The sequence below is a fragment of the Harpia harpyja genome, chromosome 3 (genome assembly GCF_026419915.1).
Source record: "Harpia harpyja isolate bHarHar1 chromosome 3, bHarHar1 primary haplotype, whole genome shotgun sequence".
In the NCBI taxonomy this organism is placed as follows: Eukaryota; Metazoa; Chordata; class Aves; order Accipitriformes; family Accipitridae; genus Harpia; species Harpia harpyja.
In genome coordinates this window covers 8,305,191-8,331,324 of record NC_068942.1, presented here as the reverse complement: position 1 = coordinate 8,331,324, position 26,134 = coordinate 8,305,191, and the positions used below count along the sequence as shown (strand labels likewise).

The 26,134-nt window shown below is 39.3% G+C and overlaps 1 protein-coding gene across 1 annotated transcript; it reads left to right on the top strand.

Moving 5' to 3' along the window:
* The first annotated feature begins 430 nt into the window (after nucleotides 1-430).
* On the top strand, nucleotides 431-25,857 carry HDAC2 (histone deacetylase 2). The gene is made up of 14 exons (XM_052781310.1): nucleotides 431-606; nucleotides 8,067-8,179; nucleotides 8,658-8,775; nucleotides 9,750-9,824; nucleotides 10,135-10,273; nucleotides 12,336-12,477; nucleotides 16,329-16,421; nucleotides 16,534-16,642; nucleotides 18,077-18,217; nucleotides 20,098-20,206; nucleotides 23,373-23,503; nucleotides 24,392-24,547; nucleotides 25,262-25,319; nucleotides 25,529-25,857. Exons 1-14 carry the CDS (start codon nucleotides 555-557, stop codon nucleotides 25,557-25,559), a joined length of 1,467 nt encoding a protein of 488 aa, XP_052637270.1. The 5' UTR covers nucleotides 431-554; the 3' UTR covers nucleotides 25,560-25,857.
* Nucleotides 25,858-26,134: the final 277 nt, after the last annotated feature.

The following is a 26,134-nucleotide window of genomic DNA, read 5'->3' as shown; positions in this document are numbered from 1 at the left end:
GGCCGGTGAAGCGGGGCTTTCCCGCTCCCCGCCGCGGCCGCCATGCGGGGCCGGGCCCGCACCGCGCTGGACCGGGGCGACGCCGCCGCGCATGCGCCAAGAAGGCTCCACGGAGGGGCGGGGACGGAGCCCGACGCCCGCCGGCGGACCGTACCACTGTGCGGCGTGGGGGTGGTCGAGGAAAGAGCTTCCTCCAAGAATTCGCTTATGAGGACTTCCCGCTGGCTCCTTCCCTGACTGTGTCCACGACTGAGCGCCAAGGGCCGGCACGGGCGGGCGACAGCCGGCGCTCGGTCTCAGGCGTCCTCTCTGCCTCCTTCTGTCCCTCGCCTCCCCCGGCGGCGGCGCATTGGGCGCGTCCCGCTTGCCCCCTCCCTCCCGCTTGCCGATGGTCGGGGCCCGCTGGCGCTGCCCGCGTCCCGGCGTCGCGAGTTCCCGCTCTCCCGCGTCCGCCTTCTCCCGCCCCCTCCCTCCCTCCCTCCCTCCCTCCGTGCCGGCTCGGCGCTCGCCTCGGCCTCCCGCTCCCTCCCCTCGGCCCCGGCGCGGCGGCCCCTATGGCGTACAGTCAGGGCGGCGGCAAGAAGAAAGTCTGCTACTACTATGACGGTGAGCGGGGGCCGGCGCGGCAGCGTGAGAGTGGTGGTGGTGGTGGTGTGTGTGTGTGTGGGGGAAGCCCCTCGTAACTGCCGCCCGGGGCGGCCTGCCCCTGGCCCCCGCCATTATGGGAGCCCCTTCCCCCGGCTCCGTGGCGGCCCCGGCCGGGGGTCCCCGTTCCCGCCATCGGCCCTGCGCACTCTCGCCCCGCCGCGGGGCTGAGCCCCGGGGGCCGCCGGGCGAGAGGGGAAGGGGCGGTGGGAGTGTGCGTGGGGGGGGGTGATGTGGTGGTGGGCTCGGAGCCGGGGAGCTGCCTGGCCTGCCGCGGAGCGGCTGCCGGGCCCGGCGGTGAGTGCTGTGTCTATTGTTTCCCCCCCTTCCCCCCCCCCTCAAAAAAAACCCACCAAAAAAAAAGAAGAAAAGTTGAGACACTCCCCTTCATCCGCTAAGCACGGAGGCGTTGGAGTCGCTGCCGTGTCTAGCTCCTCCCCTGCAAAAAAAAAAAAAGTCTAGGCCATGTGTAGCTCCGGCACCTGGTGGTTCTTGCGCTGAGGCCTGCCCCTCGCCGGGCTTCCACGCTGAGTCGGGTGTGCGGAGGGGACAGGGGAACACCCCCCACCCCCCCACCCCCAAAAAAAACCCCCACGGACGTGGATCGGAGTGGGGGTTGGGCTTCCACGAGCCTCTCTCTTCTAGCAAAACGCGAAAGCTGCGCGCGTAGGTGTTTAATAATAGTGAAATTCGAGTTGCTTGCAGGCCTTCTGGGTTTGCACGCTCGCCCGATGAGGACACGGTGACTTGTGATCTGCGTTGTCGGTCACGTCGAAAAAGCGCACGAAGCTTGTCCTTAGTCGCAGATGTTTCCAGCAACTTGTTTGCGGTTCTGTCTGGCCGCAGCAGCGAGAACTTTTCATTTTCTTCTTGAGTTCGCACTCGTTTTTCCTTTTTTGTACTGGGAGGGTAAACTCGTTGGTCAGATGAGTTAAGAGATTTGATTTTTTTTAAATTGCCTCTTATTGTAACAACCCTTTAAGTTGGCATCTGAGACTGGTATTGGTAGTAGCCAGGAAACAGAGGTTGAGGCTGTTTGGCCGTAGCGCTTTGGTGTTTTCACCATTTTGGAAATGAAGATGAATGGCTAAACCCCCTAAGATATCAAAGATGTCTGTTGCTGTAGCAAATCTGCCATTCTTTAGAAATGGCAGATCTTGTGGGGCCTGTCTTGGTTTTTTTACCACACTAAAGGAGGCAGAGTGGTGGTTGCCGCCCCCTTCTCTTTGTTGCTAGCTCTGGTTCTTTGTTCAGCCTAAAGGGGAAAGGAGGCCCCTGTTAGGGATAATTTTGGTGAGGCTGGGATCTTACTTTTCCTAGGGAAGAGGAATCACTTTTCGCCTTGTTGAAAGGAAGATTGCAGTGAGAGTTTAGTAGCTTTCTCTCTGCAAATGTTTGCATGGTTTTGGTTTCTTTAATCAGTATGCTTTTATCTTTTTTTTTCCGTTTTTTTTTAATAAAGTCAGGTGGCTATAGTTTACTAGATATTGATATCTTCAGTTTTTCTGTCATCCCTGGATTTTGGTACTTGGTGCTAGTATCAGGCTTCCTTAACAGCCAAAAAGCTATACTAGTGAAGAGGGGGGGAGAAACTGGAGAAGCAAGAAGTTTGGAGGTGGCAGGGTAATGGCGACTTAAAAGCAGTTGCAGCTCATATCTTGCTTGAATATGTAGACTAGGATAAATGCAGTTGACAATAATGTAGAGAAAAGAGTATGTGTTGTAAAAGTGATTTAAAAAAAGTGCTTTCTATGTGACAGAAATGAACAGCTTTGGAATGTTTTTGATATCCTATTTATTTTTTATTGCCAAGGCCAACAGTTACTTTACACTTCTTTTGGAAATAGAGTCATTAGAAGAAATTTTAGAGTTAATACCTGCAGTAAATATTTCTAATGCTAATTTGTGGTTCATCTGGCAATTCAGAGTATTTTGTAACTGTGTCGTACCAGCAAAGTCTTGAATCAAAGTGAGGGGAGTGTTTGAAGCCTTAAATAACCCAAAACAAAAAAATACAAAGATACTTGAAGCACACAACTGAGGTGGTGGTATACCTCTAAGGATGTCACAACCAAAGTAGATGACCATTTTTTGTCAGAATTGCCCCTCCACACATACTTTCACTCTGTTTCTCTAAAAGTATACACTAAAAAGGGTTCATAAGTACTAGAAGCATATATGCATGTCTTCTGAGATGCAGTAAATTCCTACATGCTTTTTGTGAAACTCAGTGTGATTGTCATCTAAAGTTGCTTTTTTAAATTAGCTTGTAGCTTACCAAGTTTTCTCGGAGTGTGTTGCTGTTAATGTTTTCTGATAATTAACTGTTTTAATAGCCTTCACGCTGTACCCAGAACCAATAAACTTTGGGTAGGTGAAGCTTGATTTCATTTTCTGCAGTTAGTTTGTAATAGACTGTCAGCCACATCCAGTTTGCAGAATTTGCACTGCTTGTGATCACGCTCAGGTCAGGAATGTCATTTAAGTTTGAGCCAGTATACTATGGGAAGAACTAAAAATGTACAAATTAAAATACTTTAGTCGTCTTGTCTGAAATATTTTTAGTAAATACTTCTAGTCTTAATGTATATATGGCTATAGCTTAGCAAAGTCTGTTCCTCACACTGTTTAGAACCATGCTAGGTATGGAAGGATATTGTAGCTTTTATTTTAGCCTCTTACCATGTGTCTTCAGGTCATTGCCACAGTCTTGCAGCATGTGGCTCAGGTCGTTCAGTGGCCTCTTCCAAAATAGGTATGTGTCGTACAGTTGCCCATAGCAATGAGGACGGGACCCAGACGGTCTTTCCAACTCTGTGTTCCTGTACAGCAAAGCACAGTTCTAGAGAATCACGCAGCAACTAGCATGGTTACAGTTAATAAGTGTATTTATTCCATGCCAATGCACTAGCAGTATTGTTTAGATTGCTTCTTGTGCATAACTTAATGTGGGTGTTCAAAAGGCTCTACCTTCATGAAAAATTTGAGAGATCTGCATCAGAATGTGGTTGGTTCCACCCATAAAGACGAGACCAAACCTGTTTTCAATAGGGCAGTATGCTACTATATTCAGATATTGTTTAAGTACATTAGCACTTCTAGTTTAAGTTCATTTTATCTGCAGATGTAAACTTTAATTGAAGTGCTTCACAGAAATTCATCAATGTTTGCGCAGTGGCTTCCAAATATGGTGGTGTCCAACCTCTGCTCAGGGCTCAAAAGTCAGGACTTTGCTAGTCTCCTGCTGTCTGCTTAATTTTACAAACGAGAAAAAAACCCACAACCCTTCAGATGCTAGTGCAATAATTTTAGGCCGGTTTGAATAGCTGTTTGTTTAATTGATCAGGCATTGATGATCTTTTTTACATTCATCTTTATGTGAGTTCACCTGTTACTATTGCAGAAGTCAATCCAAATGTAACTACAGCTATTAAGATTTTTTTTCATGTGGTTTCCATTGTAGCATTTAGGTTTCTGCAGTTAGTGCAGTTCTGAAGTACCTCATGGTTTCATGGTAACTGTACTTAAAATAAGCAGAAATACGGTCAGCATACATACCAATTTATCCACATCAAAGTTACAAAGCAATGTAACTTATAAGTTACAAAGTATCAGAAAAGATAAGTAAATGTCATAACTTTCCTCTTTGTTCAGGCTGTTAAGGCTGTTTTGTAATGGGCTAATTTAAAGTTGTTATTTTTCTATATATCTTAGTAGCTAGAGAGCCTGACATACTTTTTTGGGGACATAGCAGCTTTTGTTGGTCGGTTGTGTGTTTGTCAGACATAATTGAAGTTCCTTTAGGGCATGTAGCCTCTTGTGTTTTTTTCTATGTATTAGAATACTTAATGTCTGTAGACCTTGCTGAAGTCTCAGATAGAGAAGTGAGTGTCTAAAACTTAAGTTCATCAGAGGAATCATGTGGGTTTATTTTTATTTGATAGCTCTTTTCAGAATTTAGGCAAGTAACTTGTATGAATTGAAATGTAGGGGGTTTTTGTTGTTGTCGTTTTTTGATATATTTGAACCCAGAACATAAGAGTGTATGTGACAACTTAATTTTCTGGACATTTGTTGGTATCACATTTTGCATCATGTGGTGAACAGTGCAGGACAGTAAACTTGTGCTAGCATTAAATGGGCACTTGGTTCATCTCTTTTTAGTTAAGGACTCAACTTTTCAGAGATTATGTTGTTAGCTCTCAATGAGAGCCATTTAGCTGATATATTTACTGGTATAAAACTGTAAATTTCAGTCTTTGAAGCCTTGCTGTGAAAGATTAATAGTTTTGCCAACTTTCTGCATATACTACTTTGCATTTTTTCCCTCCGCTTCCTCTTTCAGTTACATTCTTTTGCACTTTCCACATGCACCCGCACTGGTGAGCGATATAAAATATGCTCATAACACTTCTTTAGATTTTTATCTTTGTATTGACAAGTTTAGAATCACATACTCTTACTATCTGTAACATTAGTCTTGTGCACTTGGCCTCGCTGTAACCATTTCTCATATATACGCATACTCTAGCCAGAGTTAGTCTGGTGCTATGTGCAGAGCTTTTTAGTTCCATCAGTGAGGGATCCATCGGTGAGGGAAGTGTCCCGTCCCCACACACACTAGCTCTAGGTACACCTTGCTTTTCTCCCCAAAGTACTCTGGTAAGGCCGTGATATATGAAGAAGAGAGAAATAGGTTTCAGGATCAGTGGATGAAGTGTTTGTACCGGGAAGGGCACCTTCTCCTTCAGTGGGTAAAGGAGGAGAGACTTTTGACACCTTTGCCTTCACCACGGGATGATGTCTCCAAGATGGGTCCCCTTTGGGTTGTGATGTTGACTGGAAATCAAGGTGCTAATGAAGAAAGAGGAACCTCTTGCATACCTTTTCATTCCCCATTCCTGCTAACATACATGTCACAACAGTCCCTTGAAACGTAATGGGCTTTTTGTCTTATGATTGAGTTTGGGTTTTTTTATGACTCTAATGCCAAAACCCTTTTTTGCTGGTGATGCTGAGACCTGAAAGATGTAAATAGTATTGCCTGTTGCTAAAGTGTATTGTATTGATATCTATTGTTCGTCATTACTGCTGACCTCTAATGTGGAAGGATCAATATGCTTCTGCCAGATACTTACCCACAGATCTTATATTTGATTAAATAAGCTCCCATTAAATTTACCAACTTGCCAATTCTTTTAAAAGTTCTCCTTTCTGGTAAAAAATAAAGCAAAAGTTAAAAGTTATGCTTAATTTATTAATTGATTGATTTTTCTTTAAGTGTCCACTGCAGTGTATGGTATGTAGAATATGCTTAACTTTGAATCTGTTTAATTGATCAATTGCAGTATATCAAAGGATATGTTGCAAGTATATTTGGGAAGCTTGTTAATGTGTTTTGTTTTGTTTTTTTCTTTTACATAAGGGAAAACAAGCCTTACATTTTATATAAGGTAGAAAAATCATTCTTAATTGTCTGCTTCCTTATCCATCAGCATTCTGAGTAAAATATCAGTGATGACTATACAAGTTGAAGTAGTTAAAATCAAAATGACCTGTTTAAAAAAGAAAAGGTATGAAATATATACACATTCTTTAAGCCACAAATGCATTTGGAATGAAGTTTCCTCAGAAGCATCAAGTTATTGAAAGTCACTATTGTCTTAAAAGTTTCAAAATTTTAAGCTCTTACTAGCTTGAAGCTTTGTAAATGTGGGACTTATCAGTAACTTCACAAAACAAAGTAGGGCTAGTAAATCGTTGGTTTCCATCTTCTAGTCATTAGTTTGAAAGAGCTGTGATGCATCTTTCCTAAACACCAAATTTGGAACGTACTGTTTTGTAAAATGTGAGGAAATGTTTTTGCTGGTGGGAAGGAGTGTGGTTATACTCTCTTAATACCTTTTGCTCTTGACCTGCATGTGACCAAAACTGGAGGCTTGCAATAAGTATCTGCAAGACTCCGGATCTTCGTAACTGACAAGTGCTAATCTTCCACTTAAATACCCAAGTTAGGAGTGGGTCCAAGTTCTTCAAAGTTCTTAATGCTAAAACTTGGTATTTCTATTGTTATGGGATGGTTAAGAGCTAGGTGTTGAGCGATTGTTTTTCAAAATAACTTCATCTTACATTACATTAGGTTATATCTGTTTTCCTAAGTGTCCTTACTCTCCTTGTCACTTTGAAAGCTGGAAGCTGGATTTGAGAATGCTTTGAGAATTACAATCTTACTGTAATGCTTGCTTTTCTTGGTAGTTGGTGATGCTACTGCAAGCTGATGTTTTCCGTTCCTCCTGAGCTGAGGCTCACATTGAAGAGGTGAAACTAAAGCTGTTTCATAGTGGTGCTTCTTCTTATCTCTGACTAACAAAATCTGTAAAATAGTATGACATTGTGAAAACAGTGTTTCTTTCATTCCCAGTGGACAAGGCAGAGCATGTCAGAGGGTGTGAAAGAAAAGCAAAAATTTCAAGAAGGTAAAGTTCACTAATCCTACCAGGAAATTTGGTCGAAAAGAAAAGAGGCGCTGTTGCGAAGAGTTGGTATGGAATTCTCCAACTGAAAGCTATTGACAACTGGACATACCTTTTAGGCCTGTCAACATTTCCAGAAACATATGGACTGCTAGTTCTGTTTAAAATGATCTGTGTCTTGAGAATGTCAGTGTTCAAAGTGGAGGCATGTATGTTCTAACAGTGCCCAAGCTGGGGAGAAAACTTGCTAGCCCATGATAGCAGCCATTCTTAGAAATGAGTGTCAAGTTTTGTTATTTTAATCACGTGTCTAGTTGCTCCCCAATTTGACAGAGCTGGGCTAATCTGGATTATAAGGTTCTGTTAAACTACTGTGGATCTGTAGCAGCAGGTGTCTGGGGAATATTTGTGCATGTGGTTGCAGCAATGGATCTGAAGCTAACTTCCAGAATGTAACTGCTAGAGTTAGTAGTTAAGGGCAGGATGAGGACAGTATCTTAAAATCAGCTCCTACAAAATGGCAGGTTTTACTACAGCCTCTGTTGTGGTATAACGTGGCTATGTCATCAGTATTTTCTACTCCCCTCTTAATTCCAGTTCAGTTTCCCATTACTTTATACTTCAGTTCTGGCCCACTATTTTCTTCACTCTTGATTTGAAACCATGTCTTCTAGGCATCTTTGCTCCCCTACTACTGTCTGCTTGTAGTAAAAGGTGTTAGATTTGGCCACCTTTTTGCCCTCTGCTTCTGACATACAACTTCGTATGGGCAGTTTTCCTCATGGCCTTTTTGAAACAGACAGTAGTCCCTTTATCAGGTTTCTTGTTTGGTTTTTTTTTTTTTTCTGGAATCATATCTGCTTGCTTATCTTCTAAGAATGACTCTTAAGTAGCAATGAAAAGTTGTTTTGTAATATGAATAGCTATTCATTTGTGTAATATTGACAGGTGATATCGGAAACTATTACTATGGACAAGGGCATCCAATGAAACCTCATAGGATCCGAATGACCCACAACTTGCTGCTAAATTATGGCTTATACAGAAAAATGGAAATTTATGTGAGTATAAGCAATAGAATGTCCACTGAAGCGTTTTAAGTTATTTTTAAAGGGCTTCAAGTATTGTCACACAAATAAATGGAGGGAAGTGGAAATGGAAATAGAAAATACTTAAATGGTGTATTTGGAACTCTCTTACTTGGAAGTGAAGCAGTATTTTGTGACTGGTGAGGACTGCAGATTGTTGCCCATGTCTGGAAGAAGTGAGGTAGAGCCCCAGTAGAGAATTTTCACCAGTATTTTTATAACTGGGGTGAGTGGGGTGTTGGGCAGACATTGCGGTAACTGCACAAAGAATTAATCAAGTTGTATACTAACAACAGTGTAGCCCTTGCTTTATGTAAAACAGCACTACTACCAGTTTAACTGTTCTCCCTTCAAAGTAGATTATATTTTTTTTGAGTTGTCTGTTTTAGCAAATTGTTAGCTGATTTTGCAGAGCACTCTGATTATTTCTGTAACTTGTTCTTGTTATCAGCGACCCCACAAAGCTACTGCTGAGGAAATGACCAAGTACCATAGTGATGAATACATCAAATTTCTCCGATCAATAAGGCCTGACAATATGTCTGAGTACAGCAAGCAAATGCAGAGATGTAAGTGTCAACATTAAGCTAAATCTTTGTGTACGTGCTTTGATGGTTAGCATTGTTTAAAGCTAAATATTCACCAATACAGAGGTATGAATGTGGCTTACTGCTGTGGGTGGGTTAGAGAAACACTGTAACAAGAGTAACACCTGCCTGCCTTTAGCTACACTGATTTGGGGACTTTTCTATTAAAAGCAGCCATCTTGGCAAAAGTGTTCTTTAAGCTTATGGAAGGAGTTTTGCCTCCCCTTTCACAGGGTGTATTCTAGATGTGAAATAATACTTTCTGTAGGCTTAATGCACAGATTGAACTTTAGTTGTCAGCTGTTTGCAAGAGTCTTAAAATCTGTTCTAATGCAAAATCTTTCTGAAAAAGAATGGCCTTTAGAAGAGTAGAGAAGTAAAAATCAATGTGTGAAAATGCGTTTAAGTCAATAAAAGGAGTTACTGATTCCTCTTGGAGGGAGATAGTAAAAATTGTATATTATTCACTGTTCACCCTTTCTGTTAGTTTATTTCTTTAATTATAGGAATAGGCTCAAAGTACTGTTAGGAATGCAGTTTGACAGCTCTTATATCAATTTAAAAGGCAATATTGTAACCTCTTTATGATGCCTTATTCTCAGCGCATTATTTTTCCAAGTAATTGTGCATTTCTTAACATGACCTATGTTAATCAGCACTTCTTCAAAAATCTAAAATTGTCTAACATGTTAACGAGGAGACAAAGCTTCCCATGAAAACTAGAAAGAAAAGAAAAAAAGAGAAAAAAAAAAAAGGTAGTTTGGAGTCATCTTAGATTATAAAGGCTTTACATTGTTTTCAGTGTTTAAAATTTAGCCTGACAAGTATGAGGTGGGGCAGGGAGTGGAGTAGTCAAAATGCTGAATGAGCTATGCATTACATCTGTAAGTGTTATCCATGTGTATAGCAATGCTGTTGGAATGGTGTTTTTGACAAGTAATACGTTTCTTACACAGTTAATGTTGGAGAAGATTGTCCTGTATTTGATGGCCTGTTTGAGTTTTGTCAGCTGTCAACTGGAGGCTCTGTTGGTAAGTATAGGTTGTTTGCCAGGTATTTTGTAGCTTTATTATGTTTATGTCAGCAACTTAAAACTTTGCTTCAGTTTTAAATATACTATCAAATATAAGGTGGTTTGGTTTTTTTTATAAAGAAATAATAATCATGTATAAGTTACAGACTGTCAAATATGAGATATATCAAGTATCTCAGTATTGGTAAGAGATAAGATCTAGGACCAACTTATTTAGGAAATAAGATACTATTTCATGTAACAGATTTAAAGACCTTCAGAAGTTTCTGACTGCATTTCCTTTCATTTTTGTGTATGTCTTTTTACAGCTGGGGCAGTAAAATTGAACCGACAGCAGACAGACATGGCTGTTAATTGGGCTGGAGGACTTCACCATGCCAAGAAATCGGAGGCGTCTGGTTTCTGTTATGTCAATGATATCGTGCTTGCCATCCTTGAGTTGCTGAAGTAAGTTTATGATGGGAACAAGATAAAATTATAGAAAGTGTCAAATTCAAGTATTTAAATCTTTGAAGATATGGATTGTAATTACTATTTCAGTGAGTTTTGATAGCCCACGTTGAACTCGTACAGTTTCAATTAAGAAAACTCCAAGCTCTGCCCGGTTTGGCTTCAGCAAGAAGTTTAAAATACAGGCAAGCTGAAAAGATAACTAATAGGAGATGGGTTTAAAACAGATATTTAGAAGTACTTTTCTACACAGAGTATAGTGAACTTCTGGAACATGCTGCTGCAGGAGGCTGAACGAAGCAGACAGCAACCACAGATTCCAGAAAGAGATTAGACGTAATCATGGACAAGAGGTCTGTAAATGGATGTTAAAGATCCAAGCAGTGATGTACCCTGTAAAACACCATATGCTGTAATTCTAGATGGTGGGGAAGTACTAGGGTAGCAGACTTCAGAAAATGGACAGGCTTATGTGCTTTCTGTAAATGTTAATCTGTTGCTACTCATGGGGACAGAATAGTGTGCTAGATGGATCACTGCCCTGACCCCTTAGGGCAGTCATTATGCTCTCAATCATACAGCCATTTGGTTTCTCGATATGCCTGCTTGTTTCCTATCATTTGAGTCATTACTAAACCAAACAGGAATATTCAGGGAAGATCATGCACTGAACTTCCTTGGATTGTTACATGAATTAATGTGGCTGTTATGAATAAATCATGAAATAACAGCTGTGCTGCTGTGACTGCAAAATAAAAAATGAGAGGAGTAATGAAAAAGTGATCATATAATTAACTTCAAGAAGTAATGCTTCACTAAAATTTCAAATCCTGAGTGTTACTTGTACTGCTTCAGGGGACTGTATCCCTTCTAATAACACAAATCTTATTTTATTTACCAAAAATATTCTAGGTATTTGACTCTTGCGAATGGAGCAGCTGAATCTGCTGGTGAGGGATGGGCAAAGCGCTGTAGTCTGGAAGTGTTTTTTAAAGATGGAAAAAGTTTCTAAGGACACTAACAAATAGTTCATGTTAACATATTAATTAAGACATTCCTTTTAATGTACAGCGTGTATTCAGGATCTGTCTCTGCAATCTGAGAAAAGCGATAATGATCTTCTGTGGTCCAGTCTTGAATTTTTTAGCTTAATGTACACGTGCAGGAAAGGAAACTTTCAAATAGTTATGGGTTACATAACCATAGGAAACGGTCCCATTCAGTGTCTTGTTAAGCGAAAAATCTTAGCCCACCTGAGATTATGGCTGCTCAGACTCACATTCTATAGCACTATGCAAAGCATGATGAAAATACATCTTCTGATGTTGGTAGACTTTGTTCTTTGCTGAACAACGTAGAATTTAAGGGATACTTAGTGTTGTTGCCAATGCTCTGAGGCTTCAAACAACTGGTTCCTTTATCCATCTCAAATAAACTGATCTAAAACTTGCAGTATTTAAGGAAATACCAAGCAGCAGTGTAATAGTTTCATGCTAACAGTAAGCGCAATACACTTGGAAGTAAGAATGTGCCTGTCTTTACAAGTTGCAGAGGTGAAGAAGAAAAGTTGGTAGAAAATAAGTATTTAAATTTATTTTTTGCGGGCTTATGGAACATGGGTTATTTCTGCTCATGCCACTATGCTGTTTGAAGTGTGCACTAAGAGATGTTTTAGTGCAGACTGTGTTGGTAATTACTGAGAAGGCAGAAAGAAATGCCCTGTGAAAGGGGCAAATTCAGCAGATGTGAACAACAGAAAGTGGTGTGAACAGAAACACAAGGTATAGCTTCTATGGAGTGAGACAACTTGGGGTAAACTAAATGCACTACATACTTAAATTACTTATTTTGATGAAGAAACTTATTTTCATTATTATCCAAACTGTAGTGAGAATTCTAAGAGCATATGGTCACTTCAACGAAAATCGTCAAAATGATCATAATGTTAGATTTCAGTGTTTGGTTGGTTTTTTTTTCATTAGGCTTTTCCTTGATAGGTATTAGTATATTATGAATGTAACGGCTAATGATGATTTCTCACACATTATTTTCTTTCTAGGTATCACCAAAGAGTGTTGTATATTGATATTGATATCCATCATGGTGATGGTGTTGAAGAAGCATTTTATACCACAGATCGTGTCATGACTGTATCATTCCATAAGTATGGTGAATATTTTCCGGGCACAGGGGACCTTAGGGTAAGGTTGAACATGAAATTTAATTAGGTGATAAATAAGCTCTTATTCTCTTCCTTGTAGCTACTCTTTTAGTACTAGGTTACAATAACTATGTCCAGTAATAATATACAGCAGTAAGTTTTCAGAAAATACATTAGTCTAGAGTGATAGATTTGTTGAAGAACCTTAGGGAAAAAAAATACAGGATAGTGGGGAAGTAAATTGTTCACTTCTACATGAAATCAACACCTTAACTTCCAGATAAATTGTCTGAAATTTTAGTTCAAATCTAGAACTAGTTTAGTTCACTCAGATTTTGTCTCTAGGAAGACAGTGTGGTATATTTATAATTATCTGTACATTTCAATTCTGCACATACAGGGAAAAGTAGCTGTTTGGAGATCACATGGCTTCAAAACTTATTTCAGATCTTAGAATAACTTCATGCCAGAGCTTTAATAGTCGCAAAGCTTCAGTTGCAGATTGAATTTACTGTGTTCTGTTTGCCTAGTAATGCAGTTGGCTTGTTTTTGGAATATTTATTATGTCATAAAGTGTGTTTTGAGTTCTCATGATGCTCACTGCTGAAGAACTTTAACATGCCCCACAGACAATTGGGTGCTAAGCCTTATAGCTAGCTTGAGGGAAGGAGCATTGGCCTGTGCAAAGTTATCATTTAAGCTGTTGTAGAATCTCTGGCAAAGCTGAGAATGAAAACCAATTTTCCTGGCCCTTCATATTAATTTGAAGTTAGTCATTCCTCATGTCAGACTCTTGTCCGTTAGAACAGGAAATTGTTCCACTTCACAACCTGAAAGAGTATTTCAAGTATTAGGATTAATATATTCCTAGCTTCAAACTCTTACATTAAACCTCTTTTTATCAGAGGTGCTCCCAGGATAAGTCACTCCTCTAGTATTAGCAACTTTGTGCCTTAAGTTTGTACGTACAGTTAGTAATTTTTTTTAAAAATTGTAAGCACTTCTAGAAAGTTGACCTACAAAAACGCTGCATTGGGAAAGAATTCACTGTTTTCTTACTATCTCGAAATTAATTCAAGAGATGCAGCTATTTGTGTTCCTGCTAATATTCCCGAAATGTGTGCTCCCCAGTGTGCTGATGATACCCAGAGGACACAGGAGTAAATGAAAGTTGAGCTTTAAATCAGTGGGGTGCTAAGCATTGATTTCTGTGTGGTTGTTGGAGCTGAATGTTATTACGGTTGTTACATTCTGTTAAACTGTGTTCTGAATTGGTTTAGGTAGAAATCAGATTAGACATTGTTTTTATCCATGTGGTTTAACTTGACTGGCCACAAGGTGGTAGTGGTGTTTCAAACAAAAAGCAGCTCAGACCAGGATGTTTATCATGACAAGCTGTTGTTGCTGAATTTGGCTAGAATTTTTTTTTAAGGGTTAGATATCTTGGCTTTTTAGAAACAGTGCTTCCCATCGACAGAGAAGTTTGTGGACTCTTCACCTTATCACACCTAGGACAAAGAATTTAAAGATGATGCAGTTGAAATAAATAGAATAATATTGTATGTTATTGGAATTTTTTTTAGCACAGTGTCAGTGAAAAACAGTACCTCAGGCATGGTAACTTTTATTCTGTGCTGCTAGCTAGTATTTTGAAATGAGCATTGTCTGCATACAGAGTTCAGCAGGCTTTATTGGAATTATTACATCCCTATAGGAAAAAAAACATTAGCTTTTTCCTATCTCCAGAGCTTGCAAAGCTAATTGAACTAAAGGGAGAACTAATTTTCTGAAAAGTCAGTGTTTCTTCTGGAGGCCAGTATTGTACTGCTTGCTTCTGCTCAACTTGATCTGCTGTTGTTGGTTATTTACATCATCTTTAACAGCCAGATCTTATCTTTGTTTTTGTCTGTGGGCTCCATTCAAGCTTGTTTCTGTAATTCTTTAGTTATTTGGTCTGGTTTGCTGATCAGGTTACACTTATTTGATGCAGGAACAAATCATGAATCAGCTGATGATTTTGTGACTGCAGCTCAATCAATGGAGCTGAATCTGACAGAGTTTGTCTAGTTTAGCTGCATTTATCCATTTTCTACTGAAGGTATTGTGCAGTCTGAACTTCCAGTGTTCTAAGTGAGTTATTTGACTTTCTACACATCTTAGATGATAGCATTAATCTTGTCTTATATCATAGAATCATAGAATGGTTTAGGTTGGAAAGGACCTTAGCTTCCAACCCCTCTGCCATGGGCAGGGACACCTTCCACTAGAACAGGTTGCTCAAAGCCCCGTCCAACCTGGCCGTGTATATATATATATATATATACGTAGATGGGTCAGTTGAGACTGTAGTGCTATGTACAGGCCCAGATTCTGTGAGGAAATTTGATGTATTGATGAATGGGCAGCTACCAGAATGCTATATTGTTTCTTTAGTGTTTATAACCAATGCAAGTATCAGTTACAAAGTATGTCTGTTGAGTAGCTCAGGCTGGAAAGCAATTACCCTGTTTAGTGAACATTTGGCTTTGGTATGTTTTAGAATGAGATTGATTTAATGATTTTTATTTTTTTTTTTTTTTTTAATCTAGAAAGCAAGGCACTATCACCTCACAAAAATCAGCATCTGTAAGCCCAGGTGATTCACTTTGGGAGATTTTGGGTAACTTTAATGCTCCAAATCAGAGTTGAGTTCAGCAGGGTTCTTCAGTGTTACTAATCTTACAATACTGTGAAATGTTAATAATGTGCTGGAAGAAAAAATGTCAGCTGTTAACATTGTGTCTATGCTGCATTGGGCCATTCATCCTTGTCCCCATCTCCATCCATCCACCCCCCTCCCCCCCCAGTAAAAGATAGTTACTGGAAGCGACACCTTACTGTTGCATTCACTGCTAAGGAGGCTTTGTTCAGGAAGAGGAAAAAGGTCCGTGACTCTTTCAATAGCTAGTGTTGAGAAATTTAGTATTTGTATTGCTGGGTCATCTGACTGGTGACTTGTAGTTTTTTAAGGATGTTGGACCTGAAGTGTGCTCTTTTGGCAGAGCTGCTGTTTGGTAATAGCCAAACTGAACAGGTTAAATCTTACTGTCTTCCCCACTGCACCTTTATTAGTGGCAGAGAACTGCCCTGTAAGCTGGATCAGTTTCTGATTGTCTTGGTGATGAGCTACAGGGAAGAAATGGAAATGTGTGGGAAGGAGGGATCTTTAGGTTTTAAGCTGATCATCAAAACAGAAGTGGATTCAGGGTTTATTCACTCAATTTTTTTGCAAAGAGTTTTTTTCTTTTAATACATAGGTTGTCTAGGAAGGCTGGTAAGATAGATTACTACAGTTCCTGCCTTGTCACCTGATGGAACTGAGAATAATCTGCAAGTTCATTTTTTTGTTTGTTTGTTTAAAAAGTCTCAATTTCTTCAAGGGCACCTGTAAGTGGCCTCTGTTTGATTTTCTTCTCTCCCTTTTGCTGCAGCTAGTTCTTCATCCTATGTTTGGAGCAAAGAATATGGTTTTAAAAACCTTCTTAAGTCCAAACCTTCTATACAGCACTGAAAACATGCATATCACCTTGCACTTCTTGGTTTTCTTGCTTGTTTTTGCTTAACTATTTTTACCGGACTAAACTGATCAGTTATATTTTGTCTTTTTGTCCTCAATCTTTGAATTAAAAAAATCAAGTGTACTTACTGCAAATTTAGTCTTGGTGTACAACTCCTATGCTCCAAAATGATTTTATGGGAGAATGGGAATCCAGTAAGGTACTTCGCTTCTTTTCCTCTTGCAGATGTGAATAATGGTACAAAATAGCTCAGCAGACTTGTGTAGACTTTTTTCCATGATACCATCATATGCTTCTGTGTTTGTAATAAAGCGTTTGTCATCTTTTCTTGTAGGACATTGGTGCTGGAAAAGGCAAATACTATGCTGTCAACTTTCCAATGAGGGATGGTATAGATGATGAATCGTATGGACAGATATTTAAACCAGTGAGTACTTTTTTTTTTTTTTTTTTAAGCTCTCTGGAAAGATACTAGTTTGATTTTGTGGATTTATTTTCATAATGTGAATTAATGACTTGCTGTTTTATATTGATTATAGATTATATCCAAAGTAATGGAGATGTACCAGCCCAGTGCTGTGGTGTTACAGTGTGGAGCAGATTCACTATCTGGTGACAGGCTGGGGTGCTTTAATCTTACTGTTAAAGGTAAGCAGAAAAGTGTTTGTTGTCTGTAACTTTTTATTTAATAGAAACCTCTACCCGTCATACTATTTTTCAAGACACTTGCATGATGAGGACTGGAGTCACAAAGATTTTGTTCATTACTATGATTAATCACCTCTTTCTTTGCTATACAGGGATGGCCAAAAGAAACCCAGAAGTTGCCTCTTTCTTTCTGTCCATCTAAAAAAGTTAAGAAGCTTGGTTTTCCATGTTCTTCCTAGCCACTCAAGTGATTCCCTTTCTTCTCTGCACAGGCTTTCTGTAGTTTTAAAGCAACATGCTGGAATGACAGGATGATGACAGTCATCCTGCTGCAGCTTACTATGATGGGCAAATAACAAAACTAGTGGTTCACTTAGTAGGATTACAGATAATAAAGGCCAAACACCTTGTTGGGTGTAAAATAGGTATTACTGAAATGAGAATACTTACTGCATTGTTAAATTTATAGTGATGTTTGTTATGCTGAGGTTTATGTTAACATTCATTTTTATTAACTTTCATAGAATTAGTTTATTTTAGTATTACTTACATTTCTACCCTTTTGGGTGATTCTCAAAATTGGGGCGAGATGTTAATTTAGCAAACAACATAAATATTAGTATTATTATTAATTTTTAATTATTATTTACATGATAAAATGTGAATGTATGTTGAACTTTTGCTAAGCCTTGAATCCAGCTTGTTTGAATCTTCATTTTCTGGGTTTTCTTGGTTTTGTGTTAATGAGGCAATTAAAGTCTTGTAGGCAATAAAATGCAGTATAGTATCTGTTGGGTCTGCAGTGTTTCAGGGTTCTTTTCTTGATTTGCACCAGGTGGCAAAGCTACTTCAGTTGCCCATACAGCTCAGATTTTTTTCCATCTTACATATCTTGGAAACCAAGAGAGCTGCTGCCTCCTACAGATGCCTTTCAGTATGCTGTATCTCCCTGGAGTGTGTACTGTCTTGGCACCAGTTCACTCTGTAAGCAAGACTTAGCAACCTCTAATACAGGTTCAAATTTAGAAGTAGAAAGGACCAAGTACTGATTTACTGTTTTCCCTTCTTCCCCCATTGCATTTGACTGAGAAATTGTCCCTAAATTTGTCACTGTGTATTGACATCAGTTATGAAAAGACAAAACACTAAAACATTCTAAGAGCATTTCAGAGCAGCAGCGAGAGACCATCATGCAAAGTCTCTGAAGACTGGGGTGGATAACGTTTGATGTATTTTGTACATTTCTTATCTGTAGGTCTTGACTTCTTGTGAGGTTGTGCTTAGCTCTAGGGGGAGACGGTTCTGTTTTAGTTGAATCAATTCAGTTCTTACTTGATAAGTGCGACTGCATATGTCTGATTAAATAATTCACTATATATTTTTCTGTTTAATAGATATTTTGCATATATTGTCAACTCTTTTTGTGTTTGACAGGTCATGCTAAATGTGTGGAAGTTGTAAAGACTTTTAACTTGCCATTGCTGATGTTAGGAGGAGGAGGATATACGATTCGTAATGTTGCTCGATGCTGGACGTATGAAACTGCTGTTGCCTTAGATTGTGAAATTCCTAATGGTAAATATTAATACCCAAATTAGTATTTTATTAAGGAAATAATCATGGGAGGGTTTAAGTGAACAAATAGCAAATATTTCTATAGCTAACTAATGCATCAGTTTAGAATAAACTATGTGGAAAGTTATTGTTAGGTTTTAGCCAATAAATTTTCAGTAGCTTATGCACTAAATAAACTTAAGCATTTGGGGCTTTTTTTATGGCTTAGCAAAAGCTTTAAATGATTGGATTGTTTTTGGAAAATTCAAACCACGTAAAACTTAGGCAATCTTTCTTGTCACTATTTTTAATATGAATGTTATCAGTATGATAGAATATATGCAGACCTGTGTAAGTTGGGCACCACAGACATGCTATTCATAAGAAATTAACGAGTATGCAAGTGTCCATTTTACATAGTAAAACGTAACTGTTTCTTCACTGTATCTATGACTTAAAAGTAACTGTAAAAGTATATTGACTTCTGCTCTTCCGTTTGACTCAATTTTGGCTATACGAGCTATCTTAAAAAAATTTAAAGTCAAAAAAGCAATAGTAGACTTCTTTCGAATAGTTGAATAACAAAGTAATTTCTCTGAGGAAGGTCCCCAAAGATCCTGCACTCCCTTTTACTTTTGGCCAAATATGCTTCTGGACATGTTTTTGGAAATTTTTTTTTATAAAATTGGTATTTGGACTGCTTTGTTGCACATTAATCACTGGCAGTTTTCATGTTGGACTGCAACTTTTGCTGATAACCTTTTGCTATTCATGTATCTCTTGCTGGATTCATGGTGTTTCCATCTGACTTCAGTGGAACACTGCTGTCAGTGAGGAAAGAATATTTGGACAATACCTTTCAAGATGTATATTTTCCATCTTGCACATCAATATATATTCTTTGTCAGTCAAAGCTTTTGAAGAGACAGTAGTATTTCCTTACCTTGAAACTTTTTTTTCCATTAGCATGTCCCATGTGATGGATATATATTAAGGTTTTTTAATTTTTTTTTAACATTCCTCTCAGCTTTGTGGGTCCCTGTCATCTTTAATCTGTCCTGAGAAATAACAGTGCATTTCTAAATGTTGCAATAGCAACTTGATCTTCCTGTTGCCTTTCTATCTGCCTAACAAGATCACTTATCCCATAATAATCATAAATGAAGAAACAAGACAAAGGGTTCAGTCAGAAGTGGATTTTGGAGTTGTATTTTGTAAGGGTTCTACATTTTTTAGATTTCTGTTACTTCATCTGGGAAGATACAGTTATATTCAATATAAAATATTACTGTTTTCCAGGATATTATGTGTTCATTGACTTCATTTTGATAATTAGGTGTTCCAGTCGGGGGACCATTATCTGTGAAAAATACAGAAGCAGGGAAGGGGGGAACGGACAGATGTGGGCAGCACCGAACCACTGTACAGTGCTTACTATGGATATTGAACTAGCTGTGATCTTCAGCCTAGTAGTACATATTATATGTTTTACTGAAGGAATATTTTGAATGGCTCACTTAAACCTTTCAAACTGGACTAACTTTGGAAAGAGCTATAAGAAATCATCAGTTGTCTTCTATTTTCTGCATAAGTAGCATTTTTAATTATTTTATCAAATTTGTTGCTTATGTTGTTCCAGTATATGTTCTAACATGATTACAGTAGGACTTGCTCTTGCTTTTCGTTGTATTTGTTGTATTTTGATAATAAATTTAAGTTCATCTATTGAATAATTTAGAGGAAAAACACTGAACAGTTCAAGCAGTACTTAAGTATTGCTTACCTGAATGCTTCGGGTTCGATAGTTCTCTAAGTAAAATCCTGTCAAAACTACTGTTGTATATAAAATGTTTTAAATCTTTTTTGGGTCACAAAGTTGTCTTTTGTGTTTTGGTTTATAGAGTTGCCATACAATGACTACTTTGAGTATTTCGGACCAGACTTCAAGCTTCATATTAGTCCTTCAAATATGACTAATCAGAATACACCAGAATATATGGAGAAGATCAAGTAAGTAGTGATTACCTTGTATATCAAGTAGGTCATGTGGATCACATTTCTCCAGAGGTTTCGTTCTTAGGCAGTTTTGAAAACTGTATGCCTTTCTCTGTTACACGCTAAAAATAAGTACTTAATAGATTTGACATATTTTTCATTTCTGTCAGGACTTTTTAGAAGCCTGTTCCTACAACAGTATGTGTGCTTATGAAGTCCTATGACTACAGATATGAAAATTTTAAGACCCAGCTTGGATTTTTACTTTTTCCTGCAACTAAAGAGATGACAGTTGTACTTGGATTCCCATTCTAATTTTGTAGAAAGTTTATCACGCCAGGAAAGAAGCTGGTATGCTGTGATGATTAGGATTTCTAATTCTCAGCTTCATATCTAAACATGAATTGAGATTGTCATTCTTTGTAGCTGTTGGCTGTAAAAATAAAAAGTCACGTGAGCTTGGACATACAAAACTGCAAAGATAGTGATATGTGTGCAGGTAACTGAGTGACTGTGGTTTGACAATTCCACAAGTTTTGAGAAGTGCTCATTGCCAAGCTATAGCGGGTGCGTGTTTTTAGCCTGTGCCACTTTTGAATCTTGGTTTATTCCTCTTCACATCCTGAAGTTTTGATTGTAAACAAATATTTTACTTGAGGGATGGAGTAATGCATACATACAACCAATTCCGTACTCGTATGATAAGAGATAATTGGTTAGCCTAAAGTACTCTTTGCTTACTGTGGCTTGTCCCTGCTCTAGGTTGGCTGTTAATGGTGCACGCAGGAATTCTTTTGGTTACTAGGTGTGGGGGACCCTGACTGGACGCCAGGTGCCCACCAAAGCCATTCTATCACTCCCTTCCCCAGCTGGACAGGGGAGAGAAAATATAACAAAGGGCTCATGAGTCGAGATAAGGACAGGAGAGATCACTCACCAGTTACTGTCACGGGCAGAACAGACTTGACTTAGGGAAAATTAACTTAATTTATTGCCAATCAACCAGAGTAGTGTAATGAGAAATAAAACCAAATCTTAAACCGCCTTCCCCCCACCCCTCCCTTCTTCCCAGGCACGACTCCCCTCCCAGATTCTCTACCTCCTCCCCTCCAGCGGTGCAGGGGGATGGGGAATGGAGGTTGGGGTCAGTTCATCACACGTTGTCTCTGCCACTTCATCCGCCTCACTCTTCCCCTGCTCCATCATGGGGTCCCTCCCATGGGCTGCAGTTCTTCACGAACTGCTCCAACATGGGTCCCTTCCACGGGCTGCAGTCCTTCAGGCACAGACTGCTCCAGCGTGGGTCCCCCGTGGGGTCACAAGTCCTGCCAGAAAACCTGCTCCAGCGTGGGCTCCTCTCTCCATGGGGCCACAGGTCCTGCCAGGAGCCTGCTCCAGCACAGGCTTCCCACAGGGTCACAGCCTCCTTCGGGTACCATGGAGTCCTCCCCGGGCTGCAGGTGGATATCTGCTCCACCGTGGACCTCCCTGGGCTGCAGGGGGACAGCCTGCCTCACCATGGTCTTCCCCACGGGCTGCAGGGGAATCTCTGCTCCGGCGCCTGGAACACCTCCTCCCCTCCTTCTGCACTGACCTGGGGGTCTGCAGGGCTGGTGCTCTCACATATTCTCACTCTCTTTCCAGCTGCAGTTTCTGTGCCACAGCAACTTTTTTTTTTTTTGCCCTTCTGAAATCTGTTCTCCCAGAGGCACTACCACAGTCGCTGATGGGCTTGGCCTTGGCCAGCAGCAGGTCCGTCTTGGAACTGGCTGGCATTGACTCTGTCGGACATGGGGGAAGCTTCCAGCAGCTTCTCACATAAGCCACTCCTGCAGCCCCCCCGCTATCAAAACCTTGCCACACAAACCCAATACACTAGGAACAGCTGAATAAAGATGTGAAACTATCTGTGTTAAGTTTGCCAGTACTGCTATAACCTGCAAAACTGTCAAATTGCAAAATTCACCAAAGCAGTTAAAATACTAATTTTTTAAGTGGTTGGTATATAGACTGTGATTGGTGTTCATAACAGAAACACATAAATCACAATCAAATGAAAGGGTTTAAATTTTTAATAATGTGCAAGGGGAAAAAAAACCCTATTTTTCATTGATGTAATTCCACAAAATTTCTCTCTAGTAATATAGTGCTCCAGCTGGTGATCTGCCAGGCTGCTTGCTGTATATTGTGTATTGTTGAGGTTTCGTGATGCAAGTAGGCTGCAAAACTTGCTTGCTTTTTAACACATCCCTGGGCACAGATTGTGTGTTTTCTATTGACAGAGATACAATCTCACATCCCCATACTAGCACCCACAAGAAGAGCAATGACCCATCATTTCAGAGAATCTTCCTTCAGTTAGTTTTATGCTTTCCCAGAGACCTAACTTTAGGGGACTCCCTGGATTGGCAAAACTGCTTTGCCAGGTCATGTGATTTGAACAGAGGCAAAGACTGTAAGGATTCCAAAAAAATACCAATTGCCCTTTAGCTCTTCACATTGTGCAGAAGTATACTAAGATAGTTGTTACAAATGCTGATATTTGACACTTGCCAAACCATTGTCTCTACTTGGACGACTTTGGAATGATAGTTTTGAGTCCCAAGAGAAGCCCAGTGTCCTTCCTGTTCCTGCACGTGGTGCTTTGGAGTGTGGGGTCCATTGCATCAGGTTGCTTAGACAGGAGAGAACTTCTCTCTGTTCTCCCTGAAACAGCCAATTAGGAATCTTATCCAGACGGATTGCTTTTGACCCTGACATTGTTGCTGCATGCAGTTGGGAAGTCTTCATGCTTTAAGTGTCTGACTTTCTAAGAAACTAGAGGACAGTTTATTATCCAACTTGATACTGTAGCTTATTATAAACAGACTAATGCTGCCACTGCTTCAGCCCAGTTGGGCAGTACTTGTGCTGATCCTGTGGGGAACTGATGATTGAAGTTGATTGAAGTAAGTGTTTAAAAAGTTCAAAGAAAATGACGTTCACGTACGCTGTGGATACTAGCGATCTGTTAGAGATAGAAAACTTTCTGAACATGGCATGCCTCTTTTTTTTTTTAAAGAAACAATGACTTTAAAGCAAAGCAGGTTAACTTTGAATGCGGAGTTTTCAGAATTTAATACAAAATCCAAGGAAATTCCACTGCTGTGTAGTAATAACTTTCCTTGTTTGTTACTTGCAGGCAACGCTTATTTGAAAACTTGCGCATGTTACCTCACGCACCTGGTGTACAGATGCAGGCCATTCCTGAAGATGCTGTTCATGAAGACAGTGGAGATGAGGATGGAGAAGATCCAGACAAACGCATTTCTAGTAAGAAATACCTTTTCACGATAGAGCATGTCCAGGTAGAGTCTTTTTAGATTTAATTGTTCAGAACTTTAGTCCTAGTAGTGCAGTATTGGAAGACTGGCAGTTCCGTTTCCTGAGGAAAAATTGTGCTACTGGTCTGCCAGTGTGGTGGTCTTAAGGTGGCATCTGTGCACAAATCTGAACCTGTTAAAGGGGTCTAAAGAAGTGCTGAAAGAACGTGGGTTTTTGCATCTTATGAAACAGTCTGGCTATTTCAAATCTAAAATAGATACTCCAGAATTCTCAGATGAATTTCTACTAAAGGAATACAGGACTTGGCTTCTGTCTTTTGCTAGTCACAAAAAAAAAAACTAACGTTCTCCCTTGATGTAAAGTGAGATACTGTCTTTTCAAAAAAATTCTTTTATTTCCTTTTTTGTTGAGAGAGGGAGGTTTTCCATACTTGCAACACTACCCGTTACTTCACTTTAGTACCGTTAGCCTTTGTATGGACAATGAGTTGTTCTTCAGCTATAGCTAAGAGTTTCCTGCTATGTTTAACCTTTTTTGATGTGATTGGAATAATTCTGTAAGCTTTTACTGGTGCACTGTCCATTTTCTGAACTGTTGAAACCATAATGTTTTCTCCTGTGATTTAGTTTTCAGTATTTGAAATTCATCTGACACATGTTAAAATACTCCCACCCTCCCCTGCGTTTCTGTAAGGCTATTTTTGGAAGTCATTGTGAGGGTCCCAGAGTATCTTGAAAGATAGTATTTTTATCCATAATTTAGTTCTTCAGCATTAAATGATTATAGTATGTTATTACTCGTTCTTAATTCGATAGTTCTTCTTTATTAGGCCTATTGTAGTTTATGCTCAAATAATTTCATAACTCTGAATCCTAGTTCGAGCGTCTGATAAGCGCATAGCCTGTGATGAAGAATTTTCTGATTCTGAAGATGAGGGGGAAGGTGGACGACGAAATGTTGCAGATCATAAGAAAGGAGCAAAGAAAGCCAGGATAGAGGAAGACAAAAAAGAGACGGAGGACAAAAAAACAGGTAGGACTCTGGTGTGATTTCATCCTATATTTTAGAACTGCAAATGTCAGTTCTCCCAGGAGAAAGATGCATTTTCTGTTAACAGTTAATTAGCTGTTGAGATTATGATTTATTTTTTCCATCATATTTAAAGCATATATTTTAAATTAATCAGTTTCAAGATACAGCTGTTCACACTAGAATAGTATTTTCAGCCTAGGGTTATTGTTGCTTCTCCACAAGCTTGAAATCTTAGAGCCAGGGATTTGTATAGCTTAATGAAAATAGGGATAAAAAAGGTTCTTGCTTTAAATATGTTAGACAAGGAGTTTGTTCTCTGAAACAGAAGCTGGAGAGAGTTCTGGGGATAGTGTAATTCCAAGGACTCTTGACTTTTCCAAGAACAGGCTACATCTCAGGGCTACACAGACTACCGCAAGGAGCTCAGGGGAAATCCAGGTCTCATTACTGCATACCATCATTATGGCCAGTTAAGAGAGACTTGCCTTGAGGTATTTTGAATCACTTGGCATTGTGCCCAGATCACTCCCTTGGATGGATGCATTTAACACTGTATGTTAATATGTAACCAGTGAGGATTTCTTTTAAAAGCTAGTTCCCCCTGGCTCGGAGTGTATACAACAAAAATATACCTAGGTCATGCTTTTTTCCTTCTGAAGTATTTTAAGGTTTTCTTGCATCTTTTGGTATATTTAAGATCTTGGTTTTTTTCAGATGTTAAGGAGGAGGATAAATCCAAGGACAGCAGTGGTGAAAAGACAGACGCCAAAGGGTAAACACTAATAAATAATGAATGTCACCTTTTTGAAGTGTGTATTAAATCCATACTTTATAATGTTTTAAATTCTGTAGAAATCACTTTCAATTCCTCATAATACTAAATATTTTAGGCTCATGACAGTAGTAATTCAAAATTGCATTTCTAAAACAGTTAATACAAAAAATGAAACAACTTAACAGTTTATTTTTGCCTTTGTACAGAGCAAAATCAGAACAGCTCAGCAATCCTTGAACAAAAGATAGCCTCTCATCAGTTGCAGAACGTAATACTAGAGTTGGAGAATACCTAAAAGAAGAAAAGTTTTCGTATTGAGAGAGACTGCTGATTTCATTTTGTACTATTTGGCATGGACCGTATTTATTTTCAAACGGCTTTGTTCTGGTTTTTGGCAAGTTGTATTGTGAGTTTTCTAATTATGAGGCAGAAATTCCTTTCTTCACCATGCTTTATGTAATAGTATTTAAAAATGGATGTGAGTTATTATGTTAAATGTCTAAACTGATCTATTAAAGTAATTTGCCTTTCCTGAGCTGATTTTACCTTTTTTGTAATTTTATCTTTATTAAAAAAAAAAAAAATTGTACTTGGTTGTCTTTTTGTCCATCATTGAATTACAAAGAGGAAAAACTCCATATAAATTCAGCAGACTTATCTGTGTGTAACTAGTGGATTTAAACGGACAGCTGGTGAACACACAAGTCAAACTGTGTTACTTTCATTGACTCCACAGATTTCAGTGGCTTCTGCATGGGGTGCAAACAAATGTACAGGAATACGAGTACGTGTGATTTGAACAGGCTGAATAA